At 45.7% G+C, this 21156-nt stretch overlaps 2 protein-coding genes across 10 annotated transcripts in view; one reads left to right on the top strand and one right to left on the bottom strand.

Annotated features, from left to right (window-relative positions):
• LOC112463921 overlaps nt 1–21156 on the bottom strand; it is a 157150-nt gene that overhangs the window by 112472 nt on the left and 23522 nt on the right. The gene's annotated exons all lie outside the window — the stretch shown is intronic.
• Nucleotides 1–21156, top strand: part of LOC112463916 (paired box protein Pax-5-like) — a 119843-nt gene that overhangs the window by 88655 nt on the left and 10032 nt on the right. For all 9 annotated transcript variants that reach the window (XM_025030610.1, XM_025030611.1, XM_025030608.1 and 6 more), the window contains 3 exons: nt 2134–2299; nt 5547–5744; nt 18819–19075. In XM_025030610.1, the coding sequence (XP_024886378.1) occupies nt 2134–2299; nt 5547–5744; nt 18819–19075 (621 nt within the window). The remainder of the gene's footprint in view (nt 1–2133; nt 2300–5546; nt 5745–18818; nt 19076–21156) is intronic.

Genomic DNA, 21156 nt, shown 5'->3' on the forward strand with positions numbered 1-21156 from the left:
GATGTTTTTATATCAGCGGTTCCAATTGCTTAGAATTGATTAGGAAAAACACTATTGGATTTCTCTCTCCGATTGTCAATCGAAACGGTGATAAAATCATAAATCCAATTTTATGGAATCACTAACTTGGATATAGCTCGAAATTGCGTGCGAGTCATTGATTGACGATCGTGAACGCATCCTATCGAATCTTCATCGAATAAGAGATTTCTATTTCTATTGAAACACTTCGAAGCAAATAAAACGAAAAGTAACGAACGTCATCAATCTTCTTCAGGCTAGTCAAAATCGAAAGCTTGTTTTGGTTTTTCGTTACCACGATAGTTTCTAGCAAATCCCGCAATTTTTTATATTATATTCCCAGATATAAAGAAAAAGTTGCGACATATAGACAATATAAGAGAAACGTAATTACGTAGACGAGACGTTGCATCTCTCGATTCGACGTATCCCAGAAGTGCGGAACGGCACGGAGCGACGGCAATAAGCCCCAGTAATATGGTGGCCAGTTCCAGCGACGGCAGCAAAACTCGTAGCAGTAGCAATAGCAGTAGCGGCAGCTAGCCGATTCGGGGGTGGTCCAGGCCGGACTCAGAGCCCTCGTATAGCTGTGGTCAGCAGGCGTGACGGCGTGTGTGCGCGTAGGGTAGTCATGGTGCTTTCGCTCTGGCAATGCCACCATGATCCCAACAACTATCCCCCTGACTACCGGCCGCGCCGCGGGGATGCGACCATAAACGCGAGAGCGAATTGATTTGCGACCGGAAAGCGCGTATCGTTTCCAGTAATGATCGCGGAGACCTCATTGTCTTCGTGCGACGGCGAGATCATCGAGTGAACGATACGATATACGGTCAAACGGCAAAAAAATGTCGTGGTTCACGCCTCATAGATCGCGGTGTTACCGTAATTACGAAACCCCTCGGATGGAAATGCAAACGCGCGCGCGATGTCGGTGACGATGACTCGTTGTCACACGTTTAATTTATTCCTTCGAATTGACTTTACGACGAACGGAGAAAACGTCGAAAATTGTAATTAGATGATAATTGTAATCAGAAAACTTGAAAGTATATGAATAACAATAATTCCCGAATTTATTATTTGCTCATCCCGATATAAGAATGTATTTGTCGGAACAAGTGTCAAGCAGAAAAAATATTCAGCCAGGCTGCCATAAGAGCGATAGCGGCCAACTTAACTCATTGTCGTCGAGGGTTCATCGGAAACAACGATGATCATCGAATCATCGGTGCACTGGCACGAATAGGGAGACATATGTCGCGACGCAGAACCCTCCATTACGATATTGGCTCGAACTTATCGCATTAGGCAGCTTTAACGCGCGAAAATGAAGCCTGCGAATGCGGCGGCATAGAACAGACACGAATGGCAGCGGGGTGTAAACTATAATAATGAAATAATAATGAATGCTCTCGCAACATTGACCCTGGAATATTTCTCGATGTTACGAAAATGATGAGCCGGCAGAAATATTAAAGTTTGCGTTTTGCTCCCGTCGCGTTCGATCTATCGCGCGCTTTATTATGTCACTACGACTATTAGATACCATAGATTTATACAGATGTCAAACATAAAAGTAAATATGTGTGTGTGTATGTGTGTGTAATAAATCATTATTTTTAAAACAAACAAACAAACAAATAAACAAAGCGTGTGAGACAAGTCGCTCTCTCAACAGAAAATCTCGTCGGCAACGGTACGACATTCTTTCACGGAATCTGTCAAGTGGAATAATTCCGTAGCGATAGACCGCTCGAGACAGAAGATTTACATTGGCGTTTGCGATCCGTTCTGCCAGCTTCCTTTAACGATCGTGGATCTAGCACGCGCGTGAAGCCTAATTCACACGCAAATCGCATTTAACACCGTGATTTCACGGTAGATTGTTCATGGCTGATATATTAACCTTTTGAATTCGTGTCCGGCACTATCACAGCTTTTAAAACCGAGACAGTATAGACAATATTGAGGCGGCTTACGTGTTTTTGCTATACAATACCAATATAGCATATTTCTTCTGATATAAACGTTATAATGCTCGGATTTACTACCAAGTTCAAAGAGTTGAGTCTTAGTCGACTAATGCATTATCGATCCACATTTTTCCAGGTCATGGCGGAGTCAACCAACTCGGCGGCGTCTTTGTGAACGGAAGGCCCCTACCGGATGTAGTCAGGCAGAGGATCGTCGAGCTAGCGCACAGCGGCGTCCGACCGTGCGACATTTCGAGACAACTCAGGGTATCTCATGGCTGTGTATCCAAGATACTGTCGAGGTGAGTGCCGCACTCTTTTCGTATCCGTTACAACCGCAGCCTCCCACCGAATACCGAATACCTTCCAGGACAGCGGGCAAGATGGGCGAAATTGTTAATCTGAATCCGCGAATAAATCAAATCTCTAAAAAAATCAAATCTCACGTAAAGATTAAAATTAAATCTCTGAAACGTGACTTATTTATTTGAACGGTGTAAGTATTCCTTGAGCAATTAACTGAGACGTATCAGAAATGTATAATTGTATCTGAAAATCGCATTTGCCAAGTTCGGAGAGCGGATAACGAGCAAACAACGTCGCCGAAGGGCAAGTGATTTATGAGGGAATCAAGTTTGTCTTGCCAAATGCCACGCCGCAATTTCCGCGCCGCGAAGTGGCCAAGGTCGTTCGAATCGCGGATAGAAAGAGAGAAGATGAGAAGGCAAAAAACGCGCGCGCGGGAGAAAGAGAGACTGCTCTTCCCGAAGCAATTTAATTAAAGACGCTGTTAGAATCGCGAAACGAACGAATCCGAGGGATGAACAGAGAGACGACGAAGCCGGAAGGAAGGAACCAGTCCTCATACCCTCGCAACGCGGGGGTGCTCGACGATATGCGGTTTCCATGTTTTTTCCACCCTCCAGACCCCCGCTCCGCTATATAACGGGTGGCCTCGTGCCGCTTTGATGGTCCGAACGTCATTCGCGTCCCCCGACTGAATATCATTGTCATATACGCGCTCTTTCATGAATCCCGCATAATAAAGGCCGACTGGATTATTTACTGCCACGACTAAAGTTACCATTTCCTCTTCTTTTCTTCGGCGCGGACCCCTTTTCGAGCGAGGATCGAGTCACAGAAACGAGATTTCGTCATTAACAATGTGAATGTCGCGCGCGATCCATCGGTTGAATTTCACTTGTGCGTCAAAATATGAGAGAGCAAATTTCGAACAATTTAAATCTTGGATTTCAGCACCGAAGGATCCGGAAGTAATGTCACGAGTACCGAAGGGTAATAACGCAATCTCGTTAACAGTCCGATACAAGCGCTATGGTTTTCGAGTGCTACGCGCTGCTAAATTTAAACGTAGACAGTGGAGAACTTAGTGCTAATTCCATCTAAATACATAGTTCTTCCGTGTGGGGTGTGCGGATGTGACTTTATGACCCGAAAATACAGTGAAAACATAGGGCCTGTCGACGACGACGACGACGACGACGATACCGACGTGACATCGTTAACACCGACGCAAGCAGTTTATGCAGTCACGCGTCGCTGATAGAACGAGAATGCCGCGCGTCGTGATGCCTCGTTCGCCGAATCTAAGCGAAACCGGATACCGGGATTTTTTCGACTTCAGGCGAGGGTTCGTAAAATCGTTGACGAAGACGGCGTTGAAAAGTCCGATGCCGGTGACCCCATGAAATCGAGTCGTTCCCCGTTTGCTCGGAAAACCTTTTCTGACTGCCGCGTCGGAGATATACAAAGTGCTCTTCTTCTTTAGGGTTACATTCGAAAGAAGAAACGCGAGAGGGATCGTAGTCTTGTTGTTCTTTGTGTCACGCTCGTGAATCTGCTTCTATATTCTAGATACGTCGTGGATTCTGGGGACTATGTAAAATGTTATGATTCTCGAGTCCTGCAAAACATCTTTTACTAGCGTGCAAATGTGATGACGATACGTCTTTTCTCGCTCGTGTCGTGACGTTATGCAAATGTACATTTTATTAACTTCTCATTCAATTAGCGATTGAATAATTAACATTTTTCTGTAACCTATTCTATTATTACAATTATACAATCCACTTCTTGCGTCAACGCTACACTTTTAATGTTAACGTGAAAATCAGTACGAGGCATTGTGGCCTCGTAATGAAGGGCGTAAATAATGCCATTTTTTCACGGAGGTGGTGCTTTCGATTTCGCGCAAGACTGTTTCGAATCCATTTAAATCTGTATTAATACAGCAAGGGTGAGTAACACGCCGACGATGGCAAGGCAATTTGAAAAATCGCGCGATCTAATGGCCATTTCACGGTGGAGGCGGAATAAAGGGGACGAAATATTAACGGGTGAGCATTGCCATGTGGGCTTGAAATAGGGTTTTACACCAGATATGATCGCAATAATTTCGTGGGGATGGCGAGACCCAGGTCTGTTCAAGGCTATCCGATTGTATAATACTTTCAGCTGTAGATTTACGATCAAATGTTTCTTTTTTCGACAATACAATAAAATATCAATTGATAGATCAATGCAATCTGACAATTATAATAACAAAATATTCAAAAATAGTAACATATTTCCCAAAGAGTGATATTATTCATTCTAAGATAATATAGAAATATACGTTACAGTTTTAATTAAAAAATTTTCATCCTTCTACAACAATCAAAATTCGTACAAAGGATCAGGTTGTCGCAAAGGACTATAATTCGGCTCAACAATACGAAACCCATTTTTCCTGTAACATGCAACGCAAAAAACCTGTTACGACGTTTTTATTCGCGCAAATATTTTTTACCGAAAAATGCAGAGGTCTAATACTGGAGCGTGTTCATGTTCCGCAGTACACGCACAAAGGTACACGCGCGCACACAAAATTGGCCAGATATCCAGCCGGTATGAGTCGATGTCGACGCCGACGCCGACGCCGCCGCCGGCGGCGTCGGCGGCGGCGGCGGACCCACATCCATCAAGGCGGCCCACAAGCGAACCATTATTGCGGGCCATTCGGCGTAATTGAATTTAAGCACGAGCGAAGATATTATTTAACTAATTAGGCACAAAGGGCGCGTTCACGGCGGGCCAATCGCGATTGTCCATCTCGCGCGCATATATACGCACCCCGCCGGTGGGAGGCCCGGCGGAAGAGGAACGAATGAGAGAACGAGAGGGACGAAGAGAGGTCCAAAGAGCAAAGAGAGGGAGGGAACAGCGGGAGGCCAGAAGCCGTTTGTTTTAAAACAGCCGGTCGTTGACGCGCCGCTGGACGGCGATTCGTTATTCCGACGTTGGCCGCCCACCGCGGGAAAAACGTTCGTTCCTCTCTCTTTTTCCCCTCTCGACCTCCCATGTTCCGTGATAGAGCAAAAGAGAGAAAGAGAGAGAAAGACAAACTGCGAACTTTGGCAACCGATCTCTTGTCGGCATCGCGCTTTCAAGTGCAGTTTAAGACCGATCAAAAGATTTCTTCCTTCCGCGTGTTGTGATTATTTCATAAGATAAAATTAATTGTAATGTTACGTGAATTTTATTTTGTAGGTATTATGAGACCGGTAGTTTCAAAGCCGGTGTCATAGGAGGCTCCAAACCGAAAGTAGCAACGCCGCCGGTCGTCGACGCGATTGCTAATTACAAGAGGGACAATCCGACCATGTTCGCGTGGGAGATCAGGGACAGATTGCTGGCCGAAGGCATTTGCTCGCAGGACAACGTGCCATCCGTCTCTTCCATCAATCGGTGAGTCGATGCTCCGACAATTTTTCTAGTATAAAGACACGTTTTATGAAGAAATGTCACTTTATTTCACTAATTGCGGGTGGAAGACAATAGATTACGTCGTTCCCAGTGATTACCCGAAGAATCGCGACATATGCTTCAACCGATCACTGGCGATAGGGACGCGATCAGCTATTTGCGCGCGCGCGCCCGGGCGCGGAGTGTTCGACGAGAGCACACCCTCGTATGTGCATCGAGATAAGTACGCATCCGGCCCGTCACCCCGATCCTATTGACCTTTCGCAGGTTCCTTCGGGACCGGGCCGATTAATTCAAGTGTTTTTGCGTCGCCCGACGATGCGGCGGGCCAACGGAACACGAGTACCCTAGGATGTTGTAGGGCCGCCCTTACGAGAGCGAGAGCGAGGGGGAGTGAGCTCCCGCGGGACAGCATTACAGCGTATCAGCACCGCACAAACTGAACGACTCGATCCCCTTTCGACCAACTGAAAAGCTACAAGGGTACACTGCTGGAAAAGGAATGCGTGGGTAGGTAGGTAGGACAGGAAGGGACAGAGAGAAGCGACCGAGAGGAGGAGACACCGGGGTACCATTGATCGGCTCGCATATGTCCCGAGATTTAATCAGTCGCTACTTAAGACCTTATCTCCCGCTTAGTTTACAAGGGCCAGGCTATCTTTCTCCAAGGTCCGATTCTGTCTTTCTCGCGTGCACGCAGTCGATAATGAAATAGAGCGTAATGCGAATCGAATTGCCGGCAAGTGAAATTCACTAACGCGATTTCTACGGACCGCAGCCGCTAATGGAAACGCACGCAAATGAGTTAGCGCCCACGTAACGACGTAAGTGCTATGCGCGGCCGCTTATTTAAATTCCGCGTCGTGGTTGCGCGCGAGAGATTAGTCCGGCCACAATTACACTTGCGATACTGCATTCTCCTGCGAGAATCTCAATCGCCGTAAAAATCCATTCTTTCGATTCAGTCATAAAGTGACGATCTTCGACTTAATCAATTTTTCTTTTTCCTACTTTTTCACGATTTTCTTTGTAGCTCTTGTAGCTATACCATAAAGTAATTGTTACACCACGAGAGAAAGTTTTGAATAAACTCACATAACAGTGGTTACCCAAATAGAAAGCAATTAACCTCTCTCCGTCACATTCCCTGGTGTTTCGTCAAGCTTACTTTGCCCCATCATAAGAGTTACCTCGCACATATTTTCATTCTTCCACTATTCGCGTCGTGCGGTCACAGTAGCGTGAAACGTGGGCGTGTGTATGTACAGAATTACTTTCTGGCCGAGGTTTTCGATGTGTCTAGGATTGCAGTCGAGGGTGCGGCGGTGGCTTGTTGCTCGAGTGACTCCTCCACCTCCGGCTCCACCTCCGGCACACGCTCTCGCCTCCTCCTCACTCTTCGCTCCCTCTCGCTCTCGCCTCCTCTCTTTGGCCACGGTCTCCTTCTCGCTACTACGACTCCTTTTCCTCCTTGTCCCTATCCCCCGATTCGAGGCCCAGATGGCGGGTATTGATCTGAATCCGGAGAGCAGATCGCCTGGAAAAACTTACTCCGCGGATACTTACCTACCTACCTACCTACCTACCTACCTACCTACCTATCTACCTCGCTCCGCTATCTACATGCACCTATCCAACGTACCATCACCCACTCACGTACACCGAACCCGCAACCTTCCGCCCTATCCATTCGGTACAAGTAAATGCATTTCCGCTCGACGAGTAACAGATAGAAATGCGCACGCGTTTGGGTCCCTTTAGAAAATGCCCACGCACTCAGTACGTACTCCCGCAGGCTAATTGTATAACGACTGATAACGAGAAGGACTTTAAATGTTACATATATATTCCGCGAGGCGTCGAAGCGAATATAGTTTCTGTCCGATACAGACAGATATGAAATTCATTGGGATGACGGTGCAGTTTCGTGAGGGGAAAGTAAGATCGTCAAAACGGCATGACGGCGCAGAGATTGTCATGTTACGACTTCATCTCATATAAACTTGACGAACAAATGCTGCGACTCTTATTGTTAGACAATAGTAGACAATTGCTATAAAGAAAAGGGAAATGGAGATAGAGAAGAATAGAAAATAAAAAAGAAAATCTTCAAATCGATCGAATCATGCTTTCGTCGACGAACCTTTGGTGCAGTTGGAAGTTAGTTTAAAGAAAAGAGTGCAAAGAGAGAAAGGTCTCGATATGAAATGGGATTTCGCCACGAAGAAACAGGAACTGGGTGCATCAACGACCAGAGCGCGTAGTATACCGGGATTTCTCCCATTATGAGCATGTCCCGGTTTTTCTAGCTTCGGGGTGGAGAAATAATGATACAGCTAATATAATGTATTGTCTTGCTTTGCCGGAGCACTTCGAAATGAAACCCGTCCGCAAACGCGGGACAGAAAGAGAAAGAGCGAGAGTAGAGAAGTAGCATGGGAGTCGTGCGAGATAAAAAAAAAGGCGGACCAGAAGAGCGAAATAATGGAGTGGCTTTCGCGAAAAATAACAGTTATATATCCCGTATATAAGACAGGATTGAGGAGAGCGGAAAAATAGGCGAAAAACGGAGAGAAGATTGGACGCTAACAGTTCCGAGCCTCTTCTTTATTCGCTAAAGACGCCGACACAGCGACTTCTTCCTATTGTTCTCATTGCGCGCTCTTTATGAAACGCAGAATGCCCGTCGTGATTAAAAAAAGAACGTTTCCTTTGCATGGTTCTTACGAAGATAGCTCTTCTTCTTCTAGTAAAAGGAATTTCGTGTCGCCAATTTATTTAACACATTTAGCGGGTCAAAAGAGTATTAATCAGACATTATTGAACGTGAAATGTGTATGGTAATTAAAAGGAAGATGAAAGAAATTTAGAACATTAAATGCATAAATGTCGCGCACGATCGAAAAAACGAACGCATCTATTGTGAGGGTATGACATCGAAAAAGATGAAGATAAAATCGGGAGTGTCTAAAAAAAAGAATATAAAGAGAGAAGGATTGTCGAAGGAGCTACGGTGAATTTCAGGAGGAAATATTGATAGGCTCGGCTTCGGCTGCGGAGTCACGGTCGAGTAGGCGGCTCTCTACCGAGGTCTATCTTACACGTATACAAACCCGCAAAGGCCCACCCCTCTCTCAAACCATTCTCTCTTTCTCTCTCGCGCTTTCTTGGTGTCGATCCTTCTCTCCCTTCTTCTTCGTCGGAGGAGTCTCAGGAGCAGATCGATAAGGAGCGAGGTTCGCCCGAGAGCTTTACGCCGGGTTCACAGCCTCCTTCTTCTCGTTTCCTCGACGCAGCCCCCGACGTCACGCTCTCGCGTGCCTCTCGCATTCGCCTCCGAAGCCGCAAGTTACGACAGAGTCGATATCAGGGCCAAAGGAAGAAGCCGCCGCTCCCTTGACTTCCTCTGTTGTTCCGGTCGAGAATCCTTCGCTCGCGAGATATACTAGCCTTGTTCGACGATGTTCGAATTAGAAGTCAAGCTTGAAAGTTCTTTATGCGATAAAGATTCAAGAATTATCTTTCAAATGTAAATTTCACGCAGTCATCGATCTTTTGTTTCATTCTCAACGTTTTATACATTATTCGGCGGATTAAAAAATTCCATCGCAGTAAGGTGCATTTTAAAAGAGAAGGATGTGTGTGAACAAGATCTAAGCGATCTCGCAGATTCCCGAATCCCGCACGATCGATCACATTTTCAGTCGTAGCTTTAATTCGACGTAATGACCAGCGCAACGACAACAGTTGGCAGGAAATCTGTCGCGTCGAATCTCGCCGGAATTGTATCAATCTGTCATCGCTCTCTCGCGCCGGTGCGCGGCAGCGTCGTTCTGTTTCTATCGCGCGACTCAATCTCCCGTCGAGGCGCAACCGGCTCCGCTTCGCTCTCCATTACTTCCATATCATTTCGCACCCCCGGAATCTCCCGAGGTGGCGGCGCAGGAGCGGCCCGGGCCATATGGCTGGTTGCTCTCCTGGAGGACACAGAAAGACACAGAGGGACAGCCAATGGGATGGCTGTTACTTTCATGCCACTTTCGCCTTTCCGGCCGGCATCACCGGTATATCTCCCTGTTCATCTTTCGGTTATTAAATTACATCCCCATAAATAATGCTCTGCCTACCCCGACGAGCTTATTTACCATTCCACGCAGCACCGCGGGAGGACTCTTCTCCTCCAGGAAGCCGTCAAATCGTCGCATTTGTCATCTCAACTTGAATTCATTTACCGAAGGAATTGGTTCGCTATTTCGCATTCTTGGCGGACGCTAATTTCTCGATAAATATCGTATTGGCGTTCGGGGACATTTTATTTCAACAATATGAAAAAATGCTTGATGACACTGCAATCCAAGACCGTCATTTTATCTAAAACAAATTTTGCACAGAGCAAAATATTCAATGCCACCTTATTTTTCTATTACTTGCCTCAAAAAATATAATAGAATGATTTTGAATACCGATCAAGACTGTTTCAGAGATAAGTTAAAAATCAAAGATTTTTCTCTCTTGGAAGGGTGATAGGATGTCGGTGTTTAAATGAATAGCGACACACACATGGCCGTAGGGAGAACAATATGGTGCACCATGGTCGTGGACTTCGTTAAAGCAGCCATATTTGCGGTGCGCGGGAGCGAAAGGGAAGGAGGCCCTCCTACATTATCCGGCACAGCAGCACCCTCGGGGGTGGGCGGAGGATCCGGGGGATGGTGCCTCCACGTTGGAAACGCCGGCAGTGGCGGCGGCGCGTATCCATAACCGTCCTTTGTCTGGATAACGCAATTATTACCGCGTTTCATCATACCCTCCGGCCGAAATTAGCCCCAAATGAAGTTACAATTACGGGTTCTCCGTATCCCCTGCCAGCGAATGGAGGGAACCGCTATGAGAGACTTTGAGGTTGTACCTCGATGAGAATGGCGACAATGACGACGACAATGATAAGGATGACGACATCGACGACATCGACGACGGCAAGGACGACAACGAGGAGGACGTCGACGAGCAGGACGACGGTGGTAGCAACGGCGTCGACGGCGGTGACGGCGATGCACGAAATTCAGGTTGCCGTGGAAACGTCAGAGGACAGACGGAACAGCAATGAAACCGGATGGTCGCCTACTCTGCCAGCCCATAATGCTTCGTCCCTTTTGTTCCTGGTCGAGAGCTGGAATAGCGAAGTTGCTCGAGAGCATTGTACCGCCGAAACTGCTCGACCGGACAGAAGCCAAGGCTTCGGGAACATCCCGTCGATCACATTGGATCTACATAATTCGCAATAGTGCGAATTTCACGATTCAACTTCATAACGGAAAAATGCGATTGCCATTTAGCGGGCGATGACTTGGGAAAACGGGCGTTTAATATCCACTCGGTCATTGAATTGACTGGTAAGTTAATGAACCGTCGAAACTCCGCTATTAATTGCTCATCACCGATGAGTAATAATCACAGGGAAGTTCAATCACGTATTATCGTGCCATAATCGATCTAGTGAACGATCGTAAAACGAAATTGCAGTGTCACTTCCCACGACCTATGCCACGATCTCGCATTACTCGCGTGTGTGATTAATATATGATACGTAGAGATTGATAATTATTTATCTTGCTTAACTTTATCTTATACAGATACGTCAATTACGTCATCGTGTTTAGGATTAAACAGCGCGATGCTGGAAAACGAGGGACAGCTTCGAATATATGAATAACATTCCTGATCACCGCGCGCATAATAGTGAATACAGACTATCCTCTTGACTTCCCATGGCCGTCTCGAGGGGGGAACCAAGTGTCGGTACAGGAACGATATATTATAAATCGTGTGTTACATTGTGCTTAGAGGATCGGTGACTGTTGACTCGCCAGTATCATTGTTGGGAGCGTAGCTTTTGTCGTCGGGATGCACGGCATCGCAAACAAACACACAAACACACATTTTCCGTACGTATACGCGCGCATGCACGGATACACGCAAATTATTATGTCGTTGAACGCCGGCACAGCCGCAGTTAATATAGTTGTGTACACGGAACCGGCAGCTGCCGTTTGACAATGCGCACCCTGCGCGTCCCCAGATATAATAATATACTCATCCTGAACGCGCGAGCAAGGAAGGGACACTTCATCAAAATGAGACGCGCCACCGAAGAGTAGCACGAAATGGCGCACTACGGTATACCGTTTCAATCCATACTTGACGTTTTAAAAGTGGAATCATTATAAACTACATAATATATAATATATGTGTAATAGAATAAGAGAATAAAAACGAAGGATAAATATTATAAATCTATCGTTTGAAGAGATGCAACATTGTCTCGCGTAACTTCCAAAGTTGCCTAAATCCTTCCTAAATATGTCATTCGTAATGAAAAAGAATTAATTCGAAAGAGATTAAGCTAAATTGAAAAGTATTTTTAAGAAAAAGCAATGTATTTCGAAGATATAATCTCGTACAGTACAAACGAATAGAAGCGCGAACTCCGACATCGCGGGAGTTGCTTTTGTTTAAGAATCACACCTTGCTGCATTGCATGGAAGCGCCAGGTAGCTCCCGTTCAGAGTACATTATAGCCTCCTCTCTCCCTCTCTCTCTCTCTCTCTTCCTCTCAAGAGTGAGGGAGAAGTGACGGAATATCAGGATACACCTTTTCCAGCCATTGTGCGGCTCTGAAGGGCGTACAATAGCCGTGGAGCGAACCCCGTATTGTGTCTACAGTTCGGCGGAACAGTTCTGCGACTCTGGCTGCTGCTTCTGGCTCCGTCTTACTCCCTCTCGCTGCTCTCGGGTGCTCACCACCCCCCGATCCTTCTCTCGACTTCGAGTTAACGAGAGAGAGGAGTTCCGTTCTGGTACTATTCGTGGGCCATGGACGGAGCATCTGCCCCGGGACCGCTAAATCCTCCGAAAGCCCCTTGAAATCTCCCGCAATCCGCCGCGGCATATAATAGGTCGTAATAACTTAAGCTCCACATTAACACCGCAAGAACGCAAGGCACGTTAATACGCATTTAACATCATCCTATCGAATCATTTTGCCAACAGAATTATTCTGTCATCAAACGCGCCGGGGCAAATTGAATATCGTTTTATTATCCGGACATCGGGAGCACGAACAATGGTAGCGATGCAAATTAGACTTCATGAAAAATTAAAACAACGATGGAAATTTCGGGTCAAGCTTCTAAATTCGTATTTTCTACGTCGGCGCGGAACCACGGTAAACGACGTGTAAAAACAGATACTTTGGTGAAATGCAGCAACATCTGCTCGTAAGAATAGCATGCCATAATTTAACTGTTATCTGAGTTCTGCGAGTTTAACGTGAGTAGATTTCTTTATTAAATTTAAATTAAAGGCGTGAAAAAAGAATTTAGTATTATGTATTTTACATTAAATATATACAAAAAATAAAAGCTTTTTAAATTGTTATAAAATTTATAAAATAAATTTTAGCTTTATACCATTTCATATAATCGATACAATCGATACGCGAAGATTTAAGTCGATGAGAAATGAACCGTGTTCTGTCTCCCCTTCCCCCCTCTCTCTCTTTTTCTCTTGTTGTGTGAGTAAAACATTCTTTCCTTCGTGGTCAATACAAGATCCACCAGCACTTTGAGCGATCAATAACAGCCGACGCCTAACGAGCGGCACGATAATTGACAATTACAGATCGTTTGCGCTCGCATCGCAATCCGGAAATCCCTCGTGATATTCACTAGCGTGTATACGTATCCGCTAACGAGCGATTTGAGCTCATTGACAACCATCGATCGCCTCTTTTCGCCCACGCTATGATCAAGATCCACGCCCGTTGGCAATCCATAATACTTCTCCTTCGTCGTTAGATCATTGATCTTTAGTAACATCAGAAGAAACCTATCCTCGTAACGTAACTAGCTGAATAATGTCTCGAAAGGATTAAGCTACGGCGACCGCGTGGACGGCCGTGCTCGAGATCCGAAGAAATTAATCTCGATCCGTGAGAGGTGAATTTAAATCCGCCCAGTCACCAACCCCCGACACAGAAGGAAACGTCGGAGGTTGGAGAACGCGCCACCACGATGGTGGTGGTAGCGGCAACGGTGGCGGGAGAACCTAGGCGGCCCCAGCGCCGGCGAAATGTGATAAAGTTGGCGTAGAGGTAATTTGAGTATAAAGTTTTATTCGCAATAATTTAGCCGCGCGGCCGCGAGTACGGGACGATCGGGGGCAGGATCGGGTAAGTAGGGAGAAGGGTGCTCTCTCCATCCTAGAGGAAAGCGTGCGGGAGTGCGGGTCATATATTTGATGGGATACTTGGCATAAAGTCGTGCATAAAAGTAATGCCGACATTAAAGTTTGTGGTTCCAGAGCTGTGGCACGAACCCGAACTCATCTCCTGCTTTCTCGGAACGTCGCTCGTGGTAGCTGCCTACGATTTTCCTAGCCGTGACGGAATCGCGGGGGCGGTGGGGCGCAAACTTCTATCATCGGAGGCGGCCTATGTAATGATACTCGTACACGTTCGGACGCGTCTATTATATTCCTATAGTTACTATCGGTTTGTTAGAAATAAATTCCAGCCAATAAAAAGACGTTCAATGTCGTTGTCGACTACGCATTTTAGACGTTAAGTCGCCAGGCACGCTCGAATAACTTGGATGATTTACACTATCTCTATATTGCTTCGTTATTCGAAAAATACATACGCATTTTTTATCACTTACAAAAACGCGGAATAAATAGTGAACACTAACGTTGCATATTGAAGCGAAACTATAACTTTTCTTTTTGTGTAATTTTTCATTGTGTTTTCTTTTTAGCGTTTTAAGCAATATAATTCCAGATTAATAAGTAAACAATTCGTTCCATTCTTCTTGTTCTTAAATTTTTAAGTACACGCAGTCCTGATTGTAAGATTTAAGCGATATGCGGCTGCGACATCCACATACTTAAAGCGAACGGCAAGGAAGCTTGACTTTGGAGTGGGAGATGGCACTTCAGGGTAGGTAGCGGAGCAGTTTAGTTCAGGAGTGGCCGTTGGGGAACGATCTGACGGCGCCAGGGGAGGCATAGCTTCTTCCCACGTGGCATCCCCGACACGCTCTACCCTCATAATTCTACCAAGCCTTCCTCCGAGGCGCCACCTCCGGTTTCTCTTAAGCATCGTAACCGTGAGAGCGAAGGAGAACGTCGTTTCGTATCATTCACGGGAAATCCCTTTTCTCGTGCCTATCGTATCAAGAATCGAGGGACTTTCTTCTCCCTACTCTCGAACGCGAACGAAAGCCGTCACATGATTTTCCGGCAACAGACTTACACAATTCCCAATGGCGAACTCGCAAATTCGTGCCGAAATGCGAGCGAGCTGACTAACTTTACGATGCACAACTATTAAACGCGATTTCAGCTAAGATTCAGCAGCGGAAACAACTGTAATGGATGTTCTCGATTGTTAAAAAAACATGGACTTCAATGATTAGTATGCGACGTTATAAAAAGCCAATCGTGATTATTTATATATTGTAATACGCACTAAATGGCATTTTCTTTCTTGTAACGTTAGTGGTACTGTTCGCAATTTATCAGCTTTAACCATGAAAGCTTAATTATATAGATGGAAAGCAAGTTGTAAAATCTGTGTTGGAAACCGTCGAGCTCGCATCGTCTCGCGCCGCAGATCGCAACAAGAATCGCCACGGGGAAAAGCACAGAAGAAAAGGTGCACTCAATGATTAGATGAAGGACCGGAAAGGTAGGGGAAAGAGAGGGTAAGAGGGAAAGAGACAAAGAAAAGGGAAAGAGGAGAACAAGAACGGAGAATCGAGCACGAAGGGAGAAACATTGTACCGTCAGGAAAATGTTGGGGTTACATCGTACGAACTTCGTTCTCATCCATTCGCTTCTCTATTTTCCTCTGTCCATACAAGTCTCTCTCTCGCTCTCTCTCTCTCTTTCTTTTCTCCTTCTATATCTCAGATAACTCTTATTGTTAGTGGTACTCCTTATCATCAATACAATCCTATTCTTTCAAAAATGATAATTTCTTGAAAGATCAATGTTCCGCATTATGAACAAAATCTTCACAATCACTCTCATCTCAGAAAAATATCAAAAATGCATTTTCTTAACTCGCGGTCTACGTGTCAGTATTTCGAGCATAACATCACGATCGCGAAAATGATAACGCAACATCGCGATTTACTTGCGCAAAATCGCGCAACTACTCGATTAGTCTTTGGCGAATTGCCCCATCCCTTGCCAGTGGCATATAGAAAATTACCAAGCCGCTGCTGATATTTAGCAATGCATCGATAACGAGCGTGCTCGCAAAGGATTACGTTAATTAGAGTGCCGAAGCCCGGGCGTGCAATGAATTTTAACGCGAAAGCTCTCGCTCATTCGGCCACATTCGCCGAACGAAGCGCACCGTGTCGCAACGGTTCGCACCATCTGTATTACGATATAATCTGCACCTGTTATAGCAAAAGGACTACCTCTCCTCGGACGCCGCGCGCCGTTGCATTTATTAGATCGTCGATTACGTTCATTATGCCGCGCGAGTGAAGTCGTTACGTGCTGTTTCGCGGAAGCCACGCGTCTGATTTTCATCATTCACGAAATACCTCTCGCGTTTCACTGTGGAAAAAATAACGCATCGTTGATTATATAGCGAGCAAACACGGCAACGTTTTTATCATGGTGTGCCATAATATTCTCCGGTAAAAATATTTTTCTTCTACTTCTAAATATTTTCTTAAATATTATTTATTATTTTATTTGTGTTCAATAGACATTTTCGAAATTTCAGTAAAAATTCGAAAATCGCATTTAATTAATAGTTAACATGTATATAAGGGTGTGCTCCGATATAAAGGAATGACGAGAGTAATATCAGATTAATTAGCTTATCATTATCGAAAAACATGATAGCGATTAGCTATATTGCAGGTGTGAAATTTCCATGTGTAGCGAGCGACGTGCGATAACTCGTTGGTTTAGGATCGCTGGTACCCCGGCCACCCTAGAGTCTAACCTTGATAAGGATCGCTGCTAATTGTTGCGAATTGGTGAAGGTGGCGAACGAACGAGGGAGGTTGGGCAACAGGTGTCATCTGATTGATCGCCGTTGCTCGCACCCCCACGATTACCTAGCCCACAAACACATCCACGGCAGAAACGAAGGACTTAATGTCGATCCATTACGTACTGGCCCATCCCGGCGAGGAATCGTTGACCTGACGCGCTCCAAAGTGCATTACGAGGTGAAAAAGGATGACCATTGAAAAAGAGTGGAATATCCGCTACGTTTTACGACCAAACGTAATATGTGTAGCACACGTTGCGTACTATCCCTGCGAATTACTCCACGAAGAAGTTTACATTTTCAGTAATCTTTTTAGTATTCTCGTTAATAGAAGGAAGCGAGCTGATTGTATCACGGTCATTGCTGAGAAATCCAAAGTGCAAATCTATTGAAAATTTAAACGCCACTACCGACAATTTATTCAAGAAATACTACAATTCCAAGTCCATATTCCATGTATTTATCTGTCGCATAAAAATCTCCGAGTTGCGAGCCTCTTGGAAAACAGTCTCACCGATTCGTCCTCACCGGGCTGCGCGCGTTCCGGCGAGGACGTTGCCGGCCTGTGCATCCTACGGGAGCAAAAAGTCGACCCGTGGAGAGCGTTAAATCATCCAAGGCCGAAAGGGCGTACCGGGCGCGGCCGGTCATTGGCGCCGTAAAACGCGCAACTTGGTTCGCGCGAGACATTTCGCACTTTTGCGGCGAGTCGCATGCGCGAGATTAACAGTGCTCCGCCGTGAATATTCGACGGTATAATTGATACCGACGTCGGCAGAGTTGCTGACCATTGAAACCGCACGCGCAATATATCACGGATAATAAGCAGCCAGTGTATACGCCCCGCGTACTCGACGGAAGTGGAGGAAAGGGAGAGTCGAGATGGTCACTCCGTTACATTTGCGGCGGCGACTCTCCCTCGATACGATTATGATACGATTATGATACAATGCGGCCAAGTTTCGCAAAGTCACGTCGCTGGTCGCTATCCGAAGGTAACGGCCGACGGCCCCGACGCGACGTCAGGCAACAATAATGAAACGATTCGCGTCTCCTCGTATGCGTGTGCAACGATGAGCATATTCGTATAAGTGTGTACGCTCGCGGTAGGTAGGTCTAGGTTATACATTGGAGTCGAGAAGAATGATCGTACGCGAAGTGACCCGCGTAATCGTAATTAATCATCGTGTAACCCGTGACTCGCGGATCGGCATCGTATAGGGCGGTTATCGGTGGTAAAGTCAAGCGGACATAGCCTCGCGCTCTAAGCGGCGATGTCGGGATTTATGATCGGCTGTGATGGAATTGGAATGAACAATCGTTACTTTCGTCGTGGCAGCTCGTTCTGCTCTTCCGCATCGAGCTTAACAGGCACTTGTCAAAAAAGCGAAGAGAGATCACTTTTGGAAGAAATATTTCTGCGACAGGTATCTTTGCTAAATTGAAAAATGTAATGATGTAACATACGCGTTTGATTTATCGCGTTACATCCCCTCAAATTTTTACTTATTTCACAATCCACGCAATTCAAATTAGTGATCGTGTAATTCGCGACCGATAGTTCAATATCTTGATCTCCGTTTATCACTGCGGCGCTCAAAAGTCAAACCGCCGCGCTCAACAGGAAGATCTTGTCTCATAACAATGCCAAGCTTCATCATCAATCTCGAACGCGAATCGCTCCGCGCCCGATGGACTTGGAATTAACAATCGGTACTTTGTGCCACTCCATTGTTACATTATGAAGTCACTGTATATTAATAGATACGCAGCGCGCGTAGCGTAGATGCGTCTACGCTTCGACTTTGCCGAAAGCGTTTTCAATGAGATTCAGATCAGCGAACGCTGTCGCGATTTATTACCAGCCGGCGTCATTTATTCGGATTTTTAATTCGAGAAAGAGAAAAAACGAAAGAGAAGACGGCGTCTCTTGGTGACATGGCGGTTTCGCTATATGATGCCTGACCTATTGTTCGCAGGATCGTGAGGAACAAGGCGGCGGAGAAGGCGAAGCACGCGCATCAGCAACAGCAGGCGCAGCAGCAGCAAGGTCAACAGCAAGGTCAGCCGGGATCGGGCGGTTCCGTGTCGGTGATAGCACATGCACCTGCGACGGTGGCAGGTCATCCCGCTGCCACCGCTCCCAACGCCTACAGCATCAGTGGCATCCTGGGCATCCCGGCGCATCATCAGGATCCCAATGGCAACAGCATCAAGAGAAAACGCAGCGTTGACGGTGAGTCACTCTCCTCGTTCGTGTCGCTGACCTTGCTTCTTCGTTCGCATCTTCTCGAACCTACTACGCTCTGTCATCGTGTAACATTATTCAATACTGAATCCAATGCTTATTATCGGCCACGAGATCGCTTTAGTTGAGATATCGAATTGCAACTGAACTTGCAGAACTCTCGAAGCGAAACAGCATGATGCGAAAGCATGCGTCATGAAGAGGAAGAAGTGTTATTAATATCGCAGATATATAAATTAAATAATAGCGAATTTTCAGATAACAATACTTGAGATTGAGTAATGTTCGTATAAATATGGATCGTATAAGGCAGTAATTTGTCACTTGTAAAAATTAGAGATGCGATATAATTTAAATATGATGTCATTGTCGTTGTGTCCCGAAGATAAACTAAGTCGATTTAGCTCGTGAAGAGCACAGATAATGGGGAAGTTAACAATTTCGCAAAGACGTTAGTGCTACGGCATTGCGAGCACCATCAGTGCTCATTTGTATGTCCTTATAGTCTCATTTTTGAAAATTCAAATTTTTACCTTATTCAGTCACACTAAGACTCGTGAATTATATTTCATTCATTTGCATTGCCCACTCAAATGGACATGTAAAGACAGAGATTAGGTATAGTTTAAATAATGAATCTTGTTATAAGTGACTCTTTTACTCACTTATATGACATCACGTATAAATAATTCCTTATATAATAACATTGAGCGATGATTGGAATAAAAACGATAATTAAAAAATAGAATATGCGACGATATTGTTTGCACATGGATACCCGATGTAGAAATTTGTCTATTGGGACATATGTTTTGAGCTTACGCATTTTCTAGTCGTACGCGCTCGTTTGCGAATGATCGAGTCACTTGGAGCACTTATTGCCCCGAGCGAACCAAGATTAGCCACACACACAGCAAGGTTATCAGTCAAACGTCACCGAGCACGTGTTGCGATTCATTCTGCTGTCATTGCGTGAATAACGCAGACCGAAATATTCATGACACGTGCCGCATACACGTGACCGACGACGGCGCTTTGGCTTCGCAAGAGGTTTTCTGTGCCGATCGCGTTGCAAGAGTCTCTCGCGGAGTAATTCGCCATTTATTTTGCGAGCTATAAAATAATTTCGCGTCCTCCAAGATGTTAGCGCGAAAAAATTCTCTAATCCATCTGCCCGTGTCATCGGGGACTAAATTAATTCGATTATGATGATTCCGCGAAACAGGCGTTTTTTTTTTCTATTCTGTGGTATATACACGAGCAAGCCACAGCGTTACGCGATACGATACAGCAGGGAAAACCGCGCGCGTGAGCTCGATCAAAATTCCGCGAGCGCGCGTTTCGCGGCGAGATATATCGATTCGTACGCGGGAACGCGCGGCGCGCAGTGTGCCGATAGGTACATGGGTAATTCAATATAATCGGATTATGAGAGCGGCGATACGCGGCCGCAAAAGTGGTCGCGTCCGCGGTGAGAGCACTCAATGTTTTGCGAGCGTGCGCTCGCGCCGAGAGGGTAGGTATACGTATTAGATTATAAACTTCACAGAGAGACAGAGACCACAGACGGCTTCCTCTCTATCTCGGCCCCGGCGACACATTAGCTTCCCTATCCTCCAGGGAGATCATCAGCGTGTATCAACGTACGTACGTATATACGCGTACCTCCTAACCGCCTGGAATTTCAACGACCGAGCACGGTGATCGTTCCGAGAGCATTCCTCCGGCTTCGGTGCCGTGCCGTCAAAACGTAAAAATCGACCGATCGTCGCGTTAACCTAGCCGCAAGTACTCTAATTTAATGAAACGCTCTGACCAGAGAGACTCACGGGAAAAACTATGTTACGGAGCGCGATCGATTCTGTTTTAACTTTCCAGCGGTGGAAACGCTGTTATTTTGCAGCGGCTAGATCGGATTCGACTCGAATCTTATACCTCTTGCCATGCTTCAGTTAATTTTAACAATATAAACGCTATATGTTAAAGGTCAAAGGTACGCGTCGAAGGAATCTTTATAAAGTATCGAGTTTGCCGAACGAATGCCGATGTTCCCACAATTTGAGACTCGT

Source organism: Temnothorax curvispinosus, unplaced genomic scaffold (assembly GCF_003070985.1).
Source record: "Temnothorax curvispinosus isolate PA1 unplaced genomic scaffold, ASM307098v1 QBEX01013735.1, whole genome shotgun sequence".
NCBI lineage: Eukaryota > Metazoa > Arthropoda > Insecta > Hymenoptera > Formicidae > Temnothorax > Temnothorax curvispinosus.